The sequence below is a fragment of the Pipistrellus hanaki genome, assembly GCF_964339955.1.
Source record: "Pipistrellus hanaki genome assembly, chromosome: 3".
Taxonomy (NCBI): domain Eukaryota; kingdom Metazoa; phylum Chordata; class Mammalia; order Chiroptera; family Vespertilionidae; genus Pipistrellus; species Pipistrellus hanaki.
This window is the reverse complement of record NC_140505.1, coordinates 179,351,451-179,370,949: the sequence shown is the minus strand read 5'-3', so window position 1 is coordinate 179,370,949 and position 19,499 is coordinate 179,351,451. Positions and strand designations below refer to the sequence as shown.

Here is a 19,499-nt window from a genome sequence, read left to right as displayed (position 1 = left end):
TGGGGAGGGAGTCTGTTCCCGCCCCTTACTCCTACTCCCAGGGACAGGGTCCCAGGGCGCCCTCCTTCCTCTCCTCCCTCCGCACAGGTCGAAGAGGAAGGGAGGGAGCGAGGGAGGGGGGCGCGCCCTGGGCCCTCTGCACCGTGGCATCCCCAACTCTCCTCCCTCCGGCCCGCCCGGCCTGGCCACCCCCACCTCGGCCGCCTATCCCCGAGGCCCCCGTGGCCCCAGCTCAGTCGCCAGTCTCAGCACCGGCCCACCCAGTCCTTGGCCCCCTCCCTTGGGGCCATCCCGGCTCCGCAGACCCCGCCCGGCCGCCCTTCCACCTCCCCCCCATCGCAGCCGCCAGCCCCGGCCCCGGAGTCCCGTTCGGCCCGCCCCCACCCTTCGGCCCCTGTAGACCTCGATCGGTCACCCCCATTCCCGACCCCACCCCCACCCCCGCCCTCCGAGACCCCGCCCCACCCCCCCAGGCCCGCGGGGGGCCCTCCCCTTTGGGGTCGTGGCGGCCGGGGAGGGGCCGCGCCGCCCGCGTGCGTGGCAGGCAGGCTCCCCCGCCCCCTCCCCGGCGCCCGGCCTTCCTTCCCGGGAGGCGGGGTCGGCGCGCGCGGCGGAGGCAGGCCCCCTCCTCCCTCCTCCTCCTCCTCCTTCTCCTCCCTCCTCCCCGCCGGCCTCCTTCCTCGCCGCCCGCTGCCCGCCCGCCGCTCTCCCGGCCGCTCCGACGCCCGCCGCGCCGCGTGCCGCTCGCCAGCCCCGGGGGAGCCGCGCACGGTTCCCGGCCGCGCGTCCCGCTCCCCGCCCGCCCGCCCGCCCGCCGCCGCGGCCCCGCCGCCCCGCCGCGCTCGCCATGCCCTCGGCCAAACAAAGGGGCTCCAAGGGCGGCCACGGCGCCGCGAGCCCCGCCGACAAGGGCGCCCACCCGTCGGGCGGCGCGGATGACGTGGCGAGGAAGCCGCCGCCGCAGCAGCCGCCGCCGCCCGCGCCGCACCCGCAGCAGCACCCGCCGCCGCCGCCCGGCCCGGCGCACGGCAAGGGCCACCGCGGCGGCAAGTCCGCCTCGTCCGCCTCGTCCCCCGCCGCCGCCGCCGCCGCGTCCTCCGCGTCCTGCTCGCGCAGGCTCGGCCGGGCGCTCAACTGGCTCTTCTACCTCGTCCTGGTGGCCGCGGCCGCCTTCTCGGGCTGGTGCGTCCACCACGTCCTGGAGGAGGTGCAGGAGGTGCGGAGCAGCCACCGGGACCTGTGCCGCCAGCGGGACGAGCTCGGGCAGGGCTTGCAGGGCGTCGAGCAGAAGGTGGGTACCCCCGATCCCCGCCCCCACAGCAGCAGGACCCCTCGCCCTGCCCCAGGATCCGTGGCCCGAGCCGGCCCGGCCCCTCCTCCGGCCCCCGGGGCTCTCCGGGCGGCCCCCGGGCCCCCTGACCCCCTTTGTGAATGGCTGCGGAGGAATGGGCCTCGAGGGATGGACCGCCGCCGCCAGGGTGGGCCCAGGCCTGTCCCTGGCTATGAGCGGTGACCTGTGAGGAAGCAGGCAGGCTCGGGGGGACCCCATTCTTGTTGGATTAGGAACCGCTGAGTGGGCAGAACTTGTCTGGAGAGGAGGCTGCGCATCCCTGGAAGCCTCTGGCAAGGCCGCAGGTACCTCTGCGCTCCCAGTGGGGGCATCTGAGCCAGTGTTTCCTAGATCCGGAGCCTGGGGAAGGAAGACCTGGGAGTCTTATGCATTTGCGAAGTTCAAGGGAAATAAGAGCGTATCTGTGGGCCCCGTTGTCCTGGATTGGACCCAGGTGCCCAGGTGGGCCTTTGAGGCAGCGGCACGCTCTCCAGCTGGAGAGGAGAGGAAAGGGCCAAGTTCGCAGGTCATCATTGCCGGGAATCATGCCGCTCAGGTGGTGTTTAGGAGGCTTACTCACTGGTAATCTAATCCTCGCAGCAACCCTGGGATCCGGGAGGTGGGTCTGGCGGTTTTGACTGCATTTTTCAGACCAGAACACGGAGGGTCAGGGAGATGAAGTGAATGGATAAAGACCCCAGTTAGTGAGCGGCAGGCTGCATGAGAGTGTCCAGTCCAGTGCCCACTGACCGCAGGGGGCCTATTTCAGGTGTGCAGGTGGACCCAGATTTTTAGCACACAGTTGCTTAGCTTCCATCCTTCTCTGTGTGTTTTCCCACCCCAAGTGCTATAACCTCACATCTCATTCCTCCTCCGACCTCCACCAATGTCATTGCTCAATGAAAGTTGGTTGCCTGATTGAAAAAAAAAAAAAAAAAAAAATCCCGCCAGCACTTCTGAGGCTGAAAACTGCTGCCTCCTTTTCCCAGCATGCCGCCTGGCCTGCCAAGTTCCTCTCCACTTTTGTGGAGTCTGCAGGATTGGGAACGGCCCCCCTCAGACAGGCAGAGCCACTGGGATGAGTCAGTCTGCTCAGTGCTGCAGGCCAGGGGAGGTGACTTTTTCTGAATCGAGTAGGCAGTGCTGCTTTGCCTATCCTGAGTGTGTTCAGTCATTCCTAAAAAAATAGAAATGCTGTTGGAGTGGAATCACTAGGCTCCCATTCTCGTCCTTATCATCCACCCACTTAACCAATCAATCATAATATTTATTGAAGTCTGATAGTCAGACGGCTTCACGTAGGCCCCGTGGAGGGTATGAAGCGGAAAAGACAGGAATCGTTTGTGAAGCTGCACGTAAAGTAGGGTTTGTATCAGGGGAACATGGGGAACTGTCCAGAAGAGAGAGGGCGTGGAGTTTGCCGGGGCCTGGATCCTGGTGGGCAGGGTAGGATCAGTGGAGATCTACTCTGTTTCCCCGAAAATAAGACAGTGTCTTATATTAATTTTTGCTCCCAAAGATGCACTAGGTCTTATTTTCAGGGATGTCTTATTTTTCCATGAAGAAGAATACGGTACACATTTATTGTTAAATGAAAATAAGGAAAATTTATTACCTGTATACGGTACGGTAGTCTGGTAGTTGTCAACACAAACCAGACAAACTGTGAATCCTCCAGTATCAAGGATTTACTCATTTATTCAAGGACAATCATGTCATCATCTTCTGGAACATCATCATAACAATCCAATCCTGAATTTCCTGGTGAATTTCTTGTGACTCCATTTCTTTCAGAATCAGTGGACCAAATCTCTCATCTTTAGCCTGGGGGGGGCTTATTTTCAGGGGATGCCTTATATTTCACTCAGAAGGAAACTTGTAGGTAGATCTTATTTTCGGAGGATGTCTTATTTTCGGGGAACACCATAGTACCTGTTGAGAAAAGGCATGAAGGACACACAGGCAGGGGACAATCTGGAGCATGTTTGAGGGGCGGCAGGTGGCTACCCTGCCAATAACAGAGTACTGGGAAGCTGTGAGAGGGGTGATTGAAACTGAGGCCCAATGGGGGAGGCCATGGATCTAAGTCAGGGGTCCTCAAACTTTTTAAAGTGGGGGCCAGATCACGGTCCCTGAGAGAGCTGGAGGGCCGGACTATATAACTACTAATTCCTACTGTAACACCTCGGCTGCGCTCACTGCCCCAAAAACCTGGCGGGCCGGATCAGACTCCTCTGCGGGCCGCATGTGGCCCGCGGGCCGTAGTTTGAAGACCCCTGAATTGGGCTTTCTCCTCTTCACTTCCTCCCTGCCCCTCTTATTCCCTCTTTTCTGGTTCCCACGCCTTCCCGTCACTGTTGTGTGGATTCCTTTCCTTTCTGGGGTTCGGATTTCCCATCTACACAGCTAGAGGAGGGGCCCATCTAGATTTTTTAAGAATTCACCCATCTGTAAAGTATTGAAATAGGGATCACTATTTAATGACCTTTCTTTACTAATTTAGTAGCACAGTCAAGCTATTATTTAATGCATCGTATTTACTGTGCACTCATCTCTTTAACAGCAACCCCCAAGGGGTAAGTACAGTTGACCCTGAACCACACGGGTTTGAACTTCACAGGTCCACTTATATGTGGATTTCTTAATATATACCTACTGTACTGTATGCTTTTCTTAATAACATTTTATTTTCTCGTTTAACTAATTGTAAACATACAGTATATTACATATAGAATGCAGGCAAATTATGTGTTAATTGACTCTGTTAATGATAAAGCTTCTGGTCAACAGGCTATTAGTAGTTAGGTTTAGGGAGTCAAAAGGTGTATGTGGATTTTCGACGGCAGGGGTGTTGGCACCACTAACTCCTACATTGCTCAAGGGTCAGCTGTGCTGTGATCCCCCTCAGAAAAGTGAGACACAAGTGACTTTGCATAGCTACACAGCTAGTAAATGGCAGGGCTAGGATTCAAATCACAGTTTTCTCCCAGGCACTTTATTCATTTATTTATTAATATAATTTTTATTGATTATTTTCAATAAAGGAAGGGAGAGAGATAGTTAGAAACATCGATGAGAGAGAACACATCGATCAGCTGCCTTCTGCACACTCCCCACTGGAGATGTGCCATAACCAAGGTACATGCCCTTGACCAGAATTGAACCTGGGACCTTCCCATCCACAGGCCGACGCTCTATCCACTGAGCCAAACTGGTTTCGGCCCCCAGGACTTTTTTAAAAATATGTATTTTTTTATTAATTTCAGAGAGGATGGGAAAGAGAGAGAAACATCAATGATGAGAGGGAATCATTGATTGGCTGCCTCCTGCACACCCCTTACTGGGGATCGAGCTCAAAACCCGGGCATGTGCCTTTGATTGGAATTGAACCCAAGACCTTTTAGTCCACAGGCCGGTGCTCTATCCTTGAGTTAAACCAGCTAGGGCTAGAACACTTATAAAAAAATACGTTTTTATTGAATTCAGAGAGGAAGGAAGAGGGAGAGATAGAAACATCAATGATGAGAGATAATCATTGATCAGCTGCCTCCTGCACACCCCACCATGGGGATCAAGCCCTCAACCCAGGCATGTGCCCTGACCAGGAATAGAACCATGACCTCCTGGTTCATATGTCGAAACTCAACAACTTAGCCATGCTGGCTGGGTATCCCGGAACACTCTTAACCACTCATCTGTCCATTTTGTTCTCTTTCCTGTGCCTTGCCTGGTACGCAGTAGTGCTCAATTTATGCTTACTCCGTTGACTTGTAACTCAGAACACGCCCAGAACAGTATTAGGATTTGCCACAGTATGTGGTCCCTTCTGAGTGGATCTCTGGGTGGACAGTAAGTAAGTTATTTTGGATTGAGTAGTGGGTCCTCTGATAACCTAAGTTTGAAACCTTATAACTCGATATCAGGCTTGGTTAGGGCTGAGGTTTGGATCTCAGCAAGGACATACAGTGACAGTGTTATTATTCATAATTAGTGTTCACTATTATTATTCATAGTATTATACCTACTATAGTGTGTTTTTATAATTAGTATTCACATATTAACACCGGGCATTCTTTTAAGTGCTTCCCAGCAACCCTCTGAGGCATGTGTCATTTATTAGTTCACAGAGGGGCCAGCTGAGCCTAGAGCGGTTGTTACTGGTTCAGGGTCGCACACAGACCCTGAGCGGTGGAGCTGAAGGTCCTGGGGTGCCCTGGCAGATCCAGGGTGGCCTAAAGTGGTCGAAGGAGTCAGCTTAGGCCTAGTGGGTGGGGGTGGTTTAATGAGACCACTTGTTATTTGTAGAAGAGTGAGTTCTCTGGTCATACTTCTTTGTTTTCCCATTTTGACCAGGAGTCGGCTTCAGGGTTAGGCCGCGCCTCCAGGCACTCGGTGCACTTGAACACACCTCTGCCCAAGCATACTGCGTAGAGGAGCTCCGCCTCTGAAGTCCCACCTTCAGGGATGTTGATCCTCAGCTCTACCTCTTCTCTGGCTCCTCACTTGTAAAATGATCAATGGGAGCCACCAACTCATGAGATTATTATGAAGATGGAATGAGATGATATATCTTTGTATATAGTAATGAGTGACAGTCACCACTATCCTCCTTCCCCAGGCTGTGAGCTACTTGAGGTCAGGGATCCTGTCTTAGCTGTTATTTTATCTTTGACATCTTGTCCAGTACCCATCACTTGAGGAACAGATGCATCCATTGCATATCTATCTATCTATCTATCTACCTACCTACCTACCTATCTACCTACCGTGTTTCCCCGAAAATAATACATCCTCCCAAAATAAGACCTAGCGCATGGAAAGATATGACATCTCCTGAAAATAAGACCTAGTGCAACTTTGGGAGGAAAAATTAATGTAAGACGCTGTCTTATTTTCGGGGAAACAGGGTATCTATATCTAAAGGCTAATATCCATCTGGGTAATGATGTCATGTAGTAATGTCTGGCTTCCTCTCCCTAGTGATGACTAGCCTCTGCAGTTTCTTCAGCCCAGGAACACGACTTGCTTTATAGCCAGGTGGAAACATTTCACACTTTAACCAAATATCTGTGAAGCCTTTCCCCATGCCTCATCTCATTTGATCCTCACAGAAGTCCTGGAGTAGGTAGATAGGAGACTCAGTGGAATCCTGTTTTCTTTTCATTAACCGGAAAACGGAAATTTAGAACGTTAAGAAACTTAACCTGATTGAAAGAAGAAATGGTGGACCTTGAAAATGACTTCAGGTTTTCTCACTGTGCAGAATATAATCAAACACTCCTGCAGGTGAGTATTTTACCCTTTGTTCTCCCTGGGTGACCTACGATAATAATCTGCTTCGTGTTGATATTTACTGCTGTGTTGCTGACAGTTACTTGAAAGAGAGGGGATGCTTCGCTGGGCTGGAAAAAGTTTAGCTCCATCAGAAAGCAGGTCTAATTAAGCAAGTTTATTCTACACCTATAAAAGGCTAAGTTGCATGAGCAATACATATAAAACTCTTGCTGGCGCCAATCACACACATGTTGTTTCCATCTGTCATTGTCGATTGTGAATTTGGTTGACACTTCTATTATAGAGAAAGGGCAAATAGCAATATTAAAATATTCTAATTTCCTTTCAATGTGCACGGATTTGTGCACTGGGCCACTAGTTAATTATAATAAGGATTTTTGCATGTAAAAAGAACAGCCAATAGCATCAGTACCCCGATTGGGCGGGGGGGGGGGAGGGGGGGCGGGGAGGGCATACTTTCTATGTTCTTTCTATAATGTTGAGGGTTGGTTTGTTTGATTTCATTCATAATTTCTGATATAGTCCCCTTCCTAGCCATTTGTAAAGAGCCAGCCCAGAGTGACATTCAGGGAAATGGACCAGCTTGGTCCTCATTAGATTTTGCTCTGTTAATTCATTTATCCTTTGATTCATTCAGAAAACATTGGCGAACACGTGCATGTGTCGCAGGTACTTCTCTCACATCTCTATTCTGAGTGCTATGCTTAGAACAGGCAAGTACTGTGATTACATAACCTAGTTTTAGAGGTGAGTTCTCTCCACTGTCCTTAATGATTCAGGTTATATTTGGTTGGGCAGGAGAATTGTTTAATATCCTAGAGTCCCTGAGAACCTTAGTCTAATTTATCTTAAAATCACAGACCGGTAGAAGCCAGAAGGGACATGAGAAACCTGTTTGTTTTAATAGACAAGGAGCTTGGGACTTGGGGAGGCGAGTGTGACTTATTTGCGCCCACGGAGCCTGTTACTGGTGGGACTGGAACGAGAGCCCAGGTGTCCAGTTCCCATTCCTGTCGCGTTCTCCCTTTGGCATTGGGCTCAGGGTGGTCTAGGAATCTCCAGGCTTCTGAGCTGCTTCAAAAGAAAGATTAAACAACAGCGAAGATGCCACTTACCAATTGTTGGTCATTCGCTATGTGTTAGGCACAATCGAAGCACTTTACATAGGTTAATTCACAAGACAATCCCGAACCGGGTACTATTTTTGTCTCCATCCTGCAGCTGAGGAAACCAAGGTCACGCCCAGGTCCTGAGTGGGGGAGCGGAAGGTCCTGGGGTGCCCTGACCCCAGGTTAAGTTACTTGCCCACGAGCACACAGGAAGTGTCCAAGCTGGGCTATGAACATGGACAGTCTGGTTCTGGAGCCCACACTGTTTTATTTTTTAACCTCTAATCACGGGAATGTTGAAGTAAACAAAAGAAGAGATTGATATAATGAATCACAATTTCAGTAATTATCATTTTTTTTCCCTATTGTTTCATTCCATCGCCACCCCTTCTCCACGCTGAAGCACTCTACTCTACTGCCCTGTTGGGTGCCCACCTGGTTTCTGTTGGTTCCCAGTTTCGGAAAACGGTCCAGGTCTTCTGAATGGTTACAGCATGGGCAGAGGAGCCGGCCTGCCCTTACCAAGGAGATTCAGCGGCACAAGTGGGTGCAGAGCTTCAGAAAATAGTGCCAGTTGGTTCTAGGCCCTCTGAAGGGCCCGTGTTACCCTGACAGACCCGTGGATAGTGAACTAGGAACTACCGTGTTTCCCCGAAAATAAGACAGCATCTTATATTTTTTTCTCCCAAAGTTGCACTAGGTCTTATTTTCAGGGGATGTCTTATCTTTCCATGCGCTAGGTCTTATTTTCGGAGGATGTCTTATTTTCGATACCGTGTTTCCCCGAAAATAAGACATCCTCCGAAAATAAGACATACTTGCAGGTTTCCTCCTCCGAAATGAAATATAAGGCATCCCCCCGAAAATAAGGCCCCCCTAGGCTAAACATGAGAGATTTGGTCCACTGATTCTGAAAGAAATGGAGTCACAAGAAATTCACCAGGAAATTCAGGAATTGGATTGTTATGATGATGTTCCAGAAGATGATGACATGATTGTCCTTGAATAAATGAGTAAATTCTTGATACTGTAGGATTCACAGTTTGTCTGGTTTGTGTTGACAACTACCGTACTACCGTACCGTATACAGGTAATAAATTTCCTTTATTTTCATTTAACAATAAATGTGTACCGTATTCTTCTTCGTGGAAAAATAAGACATCCCCTGAAAATAAGACCTAGCGCATATTTGGGAGCAAAAATTAATATAAGACACTGTCTTATTTTCGGGGAAACGGTAATTATGAAGTTAATCGCCCCCAAATAAGTAAATAAATAAATAAAGTTAATCCCTGACTGACACACCCGAAGTATTTTTAGGATTTATTTCTAACAGATAAGAGCTTCTCTTTTTTTCCTCGTTTCTTTGGACAAAACACAGTCTGTTATACCTAACAAAGTTAACAAGTATTCTTTATTATCTTCTGATACCCAGTTCGTAATAAGATTTCCCCGATTCTCTAAGAAATGTCTCTTTTGCAGGTGGTTTGCTTGAATCAGGATCCATTTACGTCTGCACGTTACATTTGATTGATAAGTCTTTACATTTCTTTTAACCTACAATCGTCTGCTGTCTTTCTCCCTTTTAAGATGCCATTTAAAATGCCACTGCCTTGTTGAAGATCCTGGTTATTTGTCCTGTGGAATTTTCCACTTTGTGGATTTGGCTGATTGCTTCCTCCTGGCATATATTTCTCACTAGTGTGTCTTTTTGTGAATTGGTGACTAACCAATTCACAAAAAATTAGAGACTTAGTAGATTCAGGCTCTTTTTCCTGTTGTATGTGTGTAAGGAAGCATTCTGTGTGATAAAGCCCGGGCCATTAATCATTCTCTTGTCAGCCTCTCAGTACATTAAGCCAGCTCCCTGGGGTAGTTCCGAGGTCAGACCTTGTTTAGGGTAGAATTTATTTAAAATGGACGTGTAATGGCAAACGGGATCATAACGTGTTCGCAGAGCCAGAGAATGCTAAAGGGTCACCTGGCCCACCGCTCACGTTTTGCAGGTAAGGACCATGACTTGCGCAGGGCCACTCAGCTAAAAGCGGTGACAGACCCGGGCCCTTGTCTCTTGCCTCCCAGCCCAGTGTCTCCCACGTGCCTCGGCTGTTTTTCCATGAAAAGTTGTGAGACTCTTTCTCTTGCAAAAGCTAGGAGCTTGGCTCAAAGAGCAGTGGGTGGGGGAGAGATTCCTTCAGGTAGAGCTGCATCCGGGATTCCAGATTGTATCTTCAGACCTTGATCTTGCTATCGTGTTTCTCACTTCTGCTTCCCTCTGTGCCTGCTTGGTCCTTAGACCCACATTCTTCCCGTGCTGGTCTGCGTAGCTCCGCTCCAGGCTCCCTCCTTCTGTAGCTGGCCATCTCCAGGAGAAAGTGGCTTTCCTTCTGAGTGGGTTTAAAGGAAGTTCTGGAATTGACTTGTCGGCCTGCTTTAGGCCATATGCCCATTGCTTGGCTAATCCCTGTGGCTCCAATTTGGGGGGGAAGGTGGATGGAGAGTGCTGATTGGCTAAGCCTGTGTTAGAGACCATCCCTGGAGCACTTGGGGGGGGGGGGCCTTAGGTTGGTCCCCCAAACCCCACAGATTGTATGTGAAAGGATGGTTCTCCAAAGGAAAATTGGGGTGCCATTCTAAAAGAGGAGAGACTCGGAGGCCGGGCAGACAAAGAGAAATGAGTTGTGTAGCATAGCACGCATCAGCTGTCCTCAGCAGTTAACATCTGGACTTTGGTTACAGGTGCAGTCCCTGCAAGCCACCCTGGGGACTTTCGAGTCCTTCCTGAGAACCTTCCAGCATAAGCAAGAGCTCGCGGAGAAAGTCATGAAGCAAGGGGAGAGCGAGATCAACCGGATCAGCGAGGTCCTGCAGAAGCTCCAGAACGAGATCCTCAGGGACCTCTCGGACGGCATCCACGTGGTGAAGGATGCCCGGGAGCGGGACTTCACGTCCCTCGAGAACACGGTGGAGGAGAGGCTGACGGAGCTCACCAAGTCCATCAACGACAACATCGCCATCTTCACCGAGGTCCAGAAGAGGAGCCAGAAGGAGATCAACGACGTGAAGGCGAAGGTGGCCTCTCTGGAGCACTCGGAGGGGGGCGAGCGGGAGCTGAAGGCCCTGAAGGAGGTCGTGAAGGACATCCAGGCCTCCCTGAAGTCCAAAGAGAAGGACCTGGAGGCCCTGAGAAGCACCCTGCAGACCATGGAGTCGGACGTCTACACCGAGGTCAAAGAGTTGGTGAGCCTCAAGCAGGAGCAGCAGAAGTTCAAGGAGGCGGCCGACTCGGAGCACCTGACGCTGCAGGCCCTCACGGAGAAGGTCCTCCAGGCAGAGGAGGCCACCTCCCGCCTCCCCGAGGAGGTCCGGAGGCTCGCGGAGGAGCTGGGCCAGCTGAAGGCCCGGTCCCTGGAGCCGGAGGAAGATGGGCATTTCAAACACTCGGACGCCCTCGACGCGCTCCAGAGGAAGAGCCAGGGCTTGGACGCCCGGCTGCAGACGGTGGAGGACGGAGTCCAGGCCGTGCAGACGGCCTCGGCGAGGCAGAGCGAGAGCCTGGAGTCCCTGCTGGCCAGGAGCGAGGCGTGCGAGCAGCGCCTGGCCGCCCTGCAGCAGCGCCTGGACGGCAGGGACTCCGCGGAGGAGGCGGACAGGGGCGGCCTGGCCAGCACCGTGCGGAGCCTCGGGGAGGCCCAGCTCTCGCTCTACAGCGACGTGGAGGAGCTGAAGAGGAGCCTGGGCGAGCTCCCCAGCACCGTGGACGCGCTCCACAAGGTCCAGGAGCAGGTGCACACGCTGCTGGGCCAGGACCAGGCCCCCGCGGGCCGCCTGCCGCCGGAGGACCTGCTGGACAGACTGTCCTCCCTGGACCACCTCAAATCCTCCGTCAGCCAAGTGGAGCAGGACTTGAAGATGCTCAGGACTGCCGTGGACAGCTTGGTGGCCTACTCGGTGAAGATCGAGACCAACGAGAACAACCTGGAATCGGCCAAGGGTCTGCTCGACGACCTGAGGCACGACCTGGACCGGTTGTTTGTGCAAGTCGAAAAGATTCACGAAAAGGTCTAAACGGATTGTGTTTGCAGGGTGCGGTTGAAAGTCCAATTTCTTACGACCAAAAAAAAAAAGAAAAAAAAAAAAAAGAAAGAAAAAAAGTGTTATTTTTCTCCCGTGCGCCCCTCCCCCTCTCGTTCTAGTCCCCTCTGAAAGGGCGGGGGACCCCCACTTGGAGCACCACAGCATTTTGTATTTCCGTGCGCGGTTAATTTATTTACGGTCCTCGCCACACACCACTGGTTTCTCAGGCGTTCAGCTTCTGCTTGGCTTCCTGAGGGCAGCAGGGATGTCTCTGGTGTCAGGGAGCAGGTATGGTTTCCCTGAGGATGAACCAGCAGATGGACGCCAACCTCACAAAAGCCGGCCTGGCTGGCAGATCGGAAGCAGAAAAAAGTGGGGGAAGGGGCATTTTTTCTCTCTTGATTGTCTTTAAGGAAAATTCATTTTACTTTTTTTTTTTTTTTTTTTTTTTATACTTCCGGAAGAAGGAAGTGTTCGGGAGATGTCACTCACTTTTTGTCTTCCACTTGAAACCGGTTAAAACTCAGAAATGCCAGCTCTGAACCGGGTGGGGGAGAGCCCCTCGTTTTTCAGACGAGAAGCAGCAGGTAGGGACTGTGGCCTCCCGTGGTGAGGGCGTCCTTTTCCTCTCCCTGTCCTCTCCCGGGTCCTCTTCCTGTCCTCTCCCGGGTCCTCTCCCCCCGTCTCAAAGGTAACTATGCAAAGAATCCAGACGGTTCTGAATGAATGTGAAGGCACAATGCACCACAGAGTCCCCTGTGGCCGACCTGTGCTGCCTCTAGGTAGGGACCCCCCAAAATGCATAGGTTTATAATCCCTGCAAGGGGAGTCCTTGGATTCTTTCAGGAAACGTGTGAGGGCAGCTGCCCACAAAGGCCTGGGCTGTGTGTCCCCCGCCCCCCGAGAGTGGAGGCCTCGTCTTTTTATTTCACCCCAGGGTCCGGGGAGGGTCAAGTGAGGAGCGCTTCTGTAGTTGTTTGCTGTTTCCCTCCCCTTCGGGCTGTGCTGTTCTTTAATGGTCTTGCCTTTCAAAAAAAAAAGAGGAAAAAAGAAAACGATAAAAAAAGGTTTGTTTAGTGTACTGTGAAATGGACTGTATGGCTTATTTACAGTATTTTTAATTCTTAATAAACACTTGAGCTTTGTTACTTTTCCAGAGTGGTTGCTTTCGGAGAATTTAGTAATTACGATGTCTTTTACTAATGTGCAGCATTAGAGGATTAGAAAGGTAAAGTGTTCAGTTTTCAGACTCTTTTTTTCAATTCTGAAATCGGGATGGCCTCTGTTTTAGGCCTGGAACTTTCCATTGGCGCGGCTCTTGTTAGTTATTTGAATTTTCCAGATGCTTTAAAAATCCCGGGCCAGGGAGGGGGTGTAAAGAGGGCTGGCGGTGGGATTTTAAAGGCACCCCGCCGATTCTCATGTGCAGCCGGTATGAGAACCAGGGTCTCAGACCATCTGGCAACCTTTGACCCCCAGTACAAACCTGGGCATGTTGCCTTTACTTGCCAGGTTGCCTCTACCTCCTACCTGACACAGGGGTTTGTGAGTACCTGTGTGCTAGCATCGTGCTAAGCGCTCCATAGGCCTCTGTTTGTTCCTGCTAATATTTCCGGAGGTGGGCATTATCATTTTCCACTTAACAGAGGGCATCAGGCTGAAAAGCAACATGCAAGATCATTAGCTAGGAAATGGCAGGGTCAAGATTTGAACCCAGCCCCTCTAAATCATGACAACATCCTTCACCTAACAACACCAGGGCAGGGCCACATTGACCTGTGAGCGCCTGCTGTCCCGGCTCAGAGCCTGAAGCAGCAAGAGCTCCTCTCCCCACCCCGCCCCAATCCCTTACCCCAGGGGGCAGAGATGGGCCAGGACCTGAGTGCATATGTTGTTTCTCGGAGCTTCCGTCTGTCAATCATTCTAGGCGCCAGAGGCATCATCTTCTCTAAGGCCTCACACCTCTGAGCATGATGTTCCCAAAGCAGTTTACCTATCAGGACTGGCCCTCTCTAGATGTGAGAAGTCATTTGCATTCTTATTTTTATTTTTAATTTTATTGATTATGGTATAACATGATTGTCCTCATTCCCCCATTCCCATCCCAAACCCCTCCCCACATATGTCCCCACCCGCCTGCTGTCCATGGCCACTGGCTAGGCCCATGTGCACGCACACAAGTCCTTTGGTTGATCTCTTCCCCTTACCCCCACCCTCCCCTACCTTCCCGCTGAGGTTTGAGAGTCTGATCGCTGCTTCTCTGTCTCTGGGTCTGTTTTTGTTCATCAGTTGATGTTGTTCATTATTTCCTCTAGATGTGTGAGATCATGTGATCCAAGAAATACCTTTGTAAGAACCTAAACTGAGACAAACCGTAATGGTTATGCTGAGAGGCAAATGAATCAGTTCCTTTTGGGGTCAACAGTTCTTTTGAGTCCCAATTTCAATGTCAAATAGTTCCTTATGTGTACATGTCAGCCATGATATTTCAGATCTGGTGCTGACAATGCCTCGCCGTACCAGCAGACAGCAGCTCCATTCTTATTTTATTTTATTATTTTTAAAAAATATATTTTATTGATTTTTTACAGAGAGGAAAGGAGAGAGAGAGTTAGAAACATCGATGAGAGAGAATTATTGATCAGCTGCCTCTTGCACACCCCCTACTGGGGATGTGCCCTCAACCAAGGTACATGCCCTTGACCGGAATCGAACCTGGGACCTTTCAGTCCGCAGGCCGCTCTATCCACTGAGCCAAACTGGTTTCGGCTCCATTCTTATTTTAAAGTCTAAGAGTTGATAAGTATATGCTGTAACAACTAGTCTTGCCCTCATTTGGGGAGGGGGTGAGCAACATAAATTATGCTCCAGAGAAGATTAAATTGAGTTCTTTCTCAGGTTGGTTGGTCGCATCAGGCACATTCTTGCTCTTCCATCATGTCTGTAGTCTGTAATCCTAGACTTCAGTAGTTTAATAGATTGCTATTTAATATAGTAGAAAATATCTACAAGGGTCAGAGAAGTGAACATTCAAGTGGTGAAAATAAAAGGGATGCATTATGAATTTACATATTCCTAATGGTAGGGCAATTGGAGCTCCATCTTACCCCAAATACTAATCACAATTCAGTCTCGTTCATGTGTCTGCTCATTCAGCAAACTTTTATTGAGCCCATGCCAGATGTTTGCTAAGCACCGATGAATGCAAGATGTGTGTGGCAGGCTCCTTGTGTTCCAGGGGCCTACATTCCAGTGGGGATGACAGTAGTTGTCATATGGAATGACAGGTGCCTTAGCCAGGGGCAATAGGGCACAGAGAGGGAGTGGTCAGTTCTGTGAGGGCTGGGCTGGGGGTGGTTAGAACTGGTTGCAAAGGGCTGAGGGATGTCTCTTGGAATGCCTCCATGAGTGAGGGGAACCTTCAGGAAACACGGTTGCCCTGCTGTGTGTGTGTGTGTGTGTGTGTGTGTGTGTGTGTGTGTGTGTGAATCCTCATCAAGGATATTTTTCCATTGATTTGTAGAGAGAAGGAAAGAGAGAAATATTGATGTGAGAGAAATCAATTGGTTGCCTCCTACATGAGCCCTGATCAGGGTCCAGGCCAGGGAGGAGCCTGAAACCGAGGTATGTGCTCTTGACTGGAATCAAACCCAGGACCCTTCAGTCTGCAGGCCAACACTCATCTATCCACTGAGCCAAAGCGGCTAGGGCTGCCCTGCTTTTTGAACAGGGAATATGCACAAACAATTGAAAATGCTGATTAAATTGCAGGTGATCCAGCATCAGAGGCTGCAGTGAAATTTCCCAGGTGAGAGTACCAGCATACTTGGGAGAAGACAGCTCTACCAGTGCCCCTGTCAGAATGGCGATGATGGTGGTGATGATACCTCACAGGGTGGTTGTAAGGTTTGAATGAGGTCATGGGTGGACAGGGTTTAGTTTAGCACAACACCAGGCATGGAGTTAAGAGCTCCAGGCTCGTCCATGTGCAGCCATACCAGAGGTAATCGTATTTCAACCCAATGTGCTGCTTGGTAAAGAGCTGTATCCCTGAGCCACCGGAGTGCCTCCTTTGGGACCTCTAGACCTCCTCTCAGCCCAGCAACTGACAGGTTAACACCCAGGCACAGAGAGGGCCTGCAGGACCCTGTGCCGCCCCACGGCCAACATTCATTCTAATGCATGGGCACCCATGCTTTACCAGTGGTGAAATGCTTTGCAATCACCCCATGTCTTCCTCAAAGCATGCCTCTGAGATACGGATCTGTTTTTCTAATAATGTCTGGCCACACACCACCAGACCTCTCACAGGTCTAAACTAAAGGCAGCATTTCCTCCCAGAGTAAGTGAAACCACTGCCCCCTTCACTCCTTAAGCCAAAAGCTCAGGAGTCACCCCCCTCTCTGCCTCTCTGTTTTCCTGCCTCTCCACACTCCCCATATCACACACCCCCTCTCCCGCCAAGGGAAGTCCTGACACAGCCACCCCATCCCGCATCTCAGAGCATTCTCTCCATCGACATGGTCCAGCTGGGAGGAGACCAGCAATAAGTACGATCTAAACGTGCCAATTACAGTATATGTCGTTAGGTGCAGGTACAGTCCCTTGTCTCTAGCTGGTCTGCCATTCAGAGAGTGGTCTTTCTCAAAGGAGACCTGCCTGTGTTCCCCATTAAATCCTTCGGTGTCCCCACTTGGCTTCAGGGGAAAACCCCAGCTCCACGACAGGCTGAGAAGGAACTTGCTGACTGCTCCCTCCCTGCCACCCAGCCTCATCTTCATGGACTCTGCTCATAACTGCACTGTCCAACCGAACCATCCCTCATGCTCCACCTCTTGCTCCACCACCAGGCGCCTTTGCACATTCTTCTTCCTCCCACTCCAAGTGCTCTGTGTTCCCGTCCTGGAACCACAGGCTGGATGGGCACTCTTCCTGTGGCTGCTGGCTTCCCACTGGGTGGTGCACTCCATGGGTGAGAGGGCTGTGTCTCTGATCTCTCTACCCACAGAGATCACACTGTGCTTGACCTACATCGGTAATGAGAGAAAGAACGAATGTTTATTGAGCACTTACTGCGTACTAACCACTGTTCCAAGGGTTTTACAAGGATTAACTCACTCAAAATGGCACAACAGTGAAGATACTATTATTTCCATTTTTACAGGTGGAGAAAATGAGGCACAGAGAGGTTAAATAGCTCATTCCCCCAAGTACTTACAAGGCACAGATAAGGGTGTGGTAGAGCCATAATTAGAACCCAGTTTTCTAAGTTAAAAACCTGTGGTCGGAATGACTCTAGAACTGGCTTCTTTTCTTCACTTAAAATTACCTCACACGTTTGGGATTTACTTTATATTGAAGTGCTAGAGGCTTGATGCAAGGCATTCGTGCAAGGGGCTTGCCCCTAGCAGCCCCAGCAACTATCCTCGGCCCTCAGATGTCTGGAAGGATGTCCAAAAGGTCATTTGGCTGTCCGGTCTAAATAGCATATTACACTTTTATTCTTATAGATAACTCGCATGCTTTAAGGCCCATGCACCTGAAGTGCACAGCTGATGAATCTACACACACTTTACCATGGATTAACCACCAGATCAAAACACACACAGCATGCCGGGATTCTTGTTCCAGCATTAAGAAGGGTTCAGCAATCTGGAGAAAGGATCCGTGTGTAACTGAAGTAAGAGTCCAGAGATGAAAGGTAATTTTGAAAGGCATTGGCAGTCAGAGGAACTTTAGCTAAAGGAGCTAAGTTCTCCTTGTGTCTCAGGACCCCTTGCTTTTTATTAGCACAATTCGTCCTAAGGCAAGGTGGAGATATACACTTCAAAGGCCAGGGTTTCCCTACAGAAGCATTGTCAGATTGAGGAATAGCCTACGGCTGTTCAGGTGTTTGGCCAGTAGAAGGCATATTACATGTAGATTAGGATGCCCTGAACTGTCTGGCAACACACAATCATCTATTCAAACCTTTTTCAGGTTTGGTGAAATGCCTTTAGTGATTCCAACAGGCGGTAACATATGTGTCTCAGCCCTTGTTGAATCCCCAAGTTCCATCAACCTTTTGATGAAACTCTTGCAATTATGACATGCTGGAACTGGCTTCTGGGAACAGCATTCCCAGCCCTCCAGGGGCTTTCCATGGCCCACAGCCGGTAGCCCCCATGGTCACCACTCTTCCGACCACTCTCACCATAGACCACTTTTGCCCATTTCTGAATTTCAAATGTATGGGATCATACCCTATGAGACCTGGTAGTCCTTTAAGAAAAAACAACAGCCGAAACTGGTTTGGCTCAATGGATAGAGCATCGGCCTGCAGACTGAAAGGTCCCAGATTCGATTCCAGTCAAGGGCATGTACCTTGGTTGTGGGCACATCCCCAGTAGGGAAAGTGCAAGAGGCAGCTGATCGATGACTCTCATCGATGTTTCTAACTCTCTATCCCTCTCTCTTCCTCTCTGTAAAAAAATCAATAAAATATATTTTTTTTTAAAGAAAGAAAAAACAACAGCTTTCTTGGGATATATAATTCATATACCATAAAATCCACCCTATTAAAATGTATAACCGTTCTTAGTATATTCCCAGGAGGCTGAACACATTTCTATCTTGATAAATCTTGCCCTAGTCACCTAGAGAAAACATGCAGCTCCAAGGTGTCTGAGAACCTGCAGCTGTGTGAACTGGATGATGCATTCCAGGGACTCCATCTTGCTGGGAGAAAGGCGAGCAGTGTGGTGGGAGCATTCTTGTCTTGCCTCTGGGACTGGGGCCACAGTGGGAGGAGGTGAAAAGCACAGAGGTGGAGGGATGGCTGCCTCTCCCGCTCCTCAGCCTGTGCCTGGTCAGGGATTGATTCCACAGCAGCTATTTATCAGGAGTGGGGCACTGAGCTGCACCTGAGTGGGGAGTAGGGATGAGAGAGGAGGTTTCTGTTCCTCAGAGAGTCCCAGCTGAACAGGACACAGGACACTGTAATCACAGTAGAGGGATGCATAAAGCGGGGAGTGATGAGGTCCGGAACCGTGGTTGCCATTGTGTTGCCTTCCCAGGATCTAGTCCTTCTTAATGTGATAACCACTTCTTTATTTTAAAGGACCACCCTTTCGCCCAATGGACGTGACTCAGTAGTTGAGCATCAACCTATGAACCAGGAGGTTACGGTTGGATTCCTGGTCAGGGCACATGCCCAGGTTGTAAGCTTAATCCCCAAGGAGAGGGCATGCAGAGGCAGCCAGTGGAGGAGTCTCTCACATCATTGATGTTTCTATCTTTTTCTCCCCCCTCTTCCTTCTCTGAAATCAATATAAACAAACAAACAAACAAACAAACAAATAAATAAAAGTAAAGAAAAAAGGGAAAAAAGAACCAGCCCTTCATCACTCTTGATCCATTTGGCTCTGATGTGACTGATCAGGATGAGCATATGACCCAGGTTTGGCCAATGAGCTTCCTTCTCCTGGTCTGACTTGTTCAAGATGAAGACGTGTCCCAATCTGGTCCATTAACTGCTGTTGGACTTTCCAGAAAGGGATGCCCTCTGTCCCCTGAGGCTGCCAAGCTGACAGGACATAAGCCCAGAATCTCCAGGGGCCATTACAGAGAATGAGGCCACCAGCACAGAAGAAAGCAAAGCCAAGAAATGGCACGAGACAGGCTCCTAATGAGCACCTGGATCCAGCTGT

At 50.3% G+C, this 19,499-nt stretch overlaps 1 protein-coding gene across 1 annotated transcript; it reads left to right on the top strand.

Moving 5' to 3' along the window:
* The first annotated feature begins 562 nt into the window (after positions 1–562).
* On the top strand, positions 563–12,959 carry CKAP4 (cytoskeleton associated protein 4). Its single transcript, XM_084880122.1, has 2 exons — positions 563–1,291; positions 10,474–12,959. The coding sequence occupies exons 1-2, from the start codon at positions 848–850 to the stop codon at positions 11,800–11,802; spliced, it is 1,773 nt and encodes a 590-aa protein (XP_084736248.1). The 5' UTR covers positions 563–847; the 3' UTR covers positions 11,803–12,959.
* The last annotated feature ends 6,540 nt before the right edge of the window (positions 12,960–19,499 follow it).

Coding starts and splice junctions, on each gene's coding strand:
- CKAP4 (XM_084880122.1), top strand. CDS start 848: ATGCCCTCGGCCAAACAAAGGGGCTCCAAGGGCGGCCACGGCGCCGCG. Junction 1,292..10,473: donor TGCAGGGCGTCGAGCAGAAG/GTGGGTACCCCC, acceptor CTTTGGTTACAG/GTGCAGTCCCTGCAAGCCAC.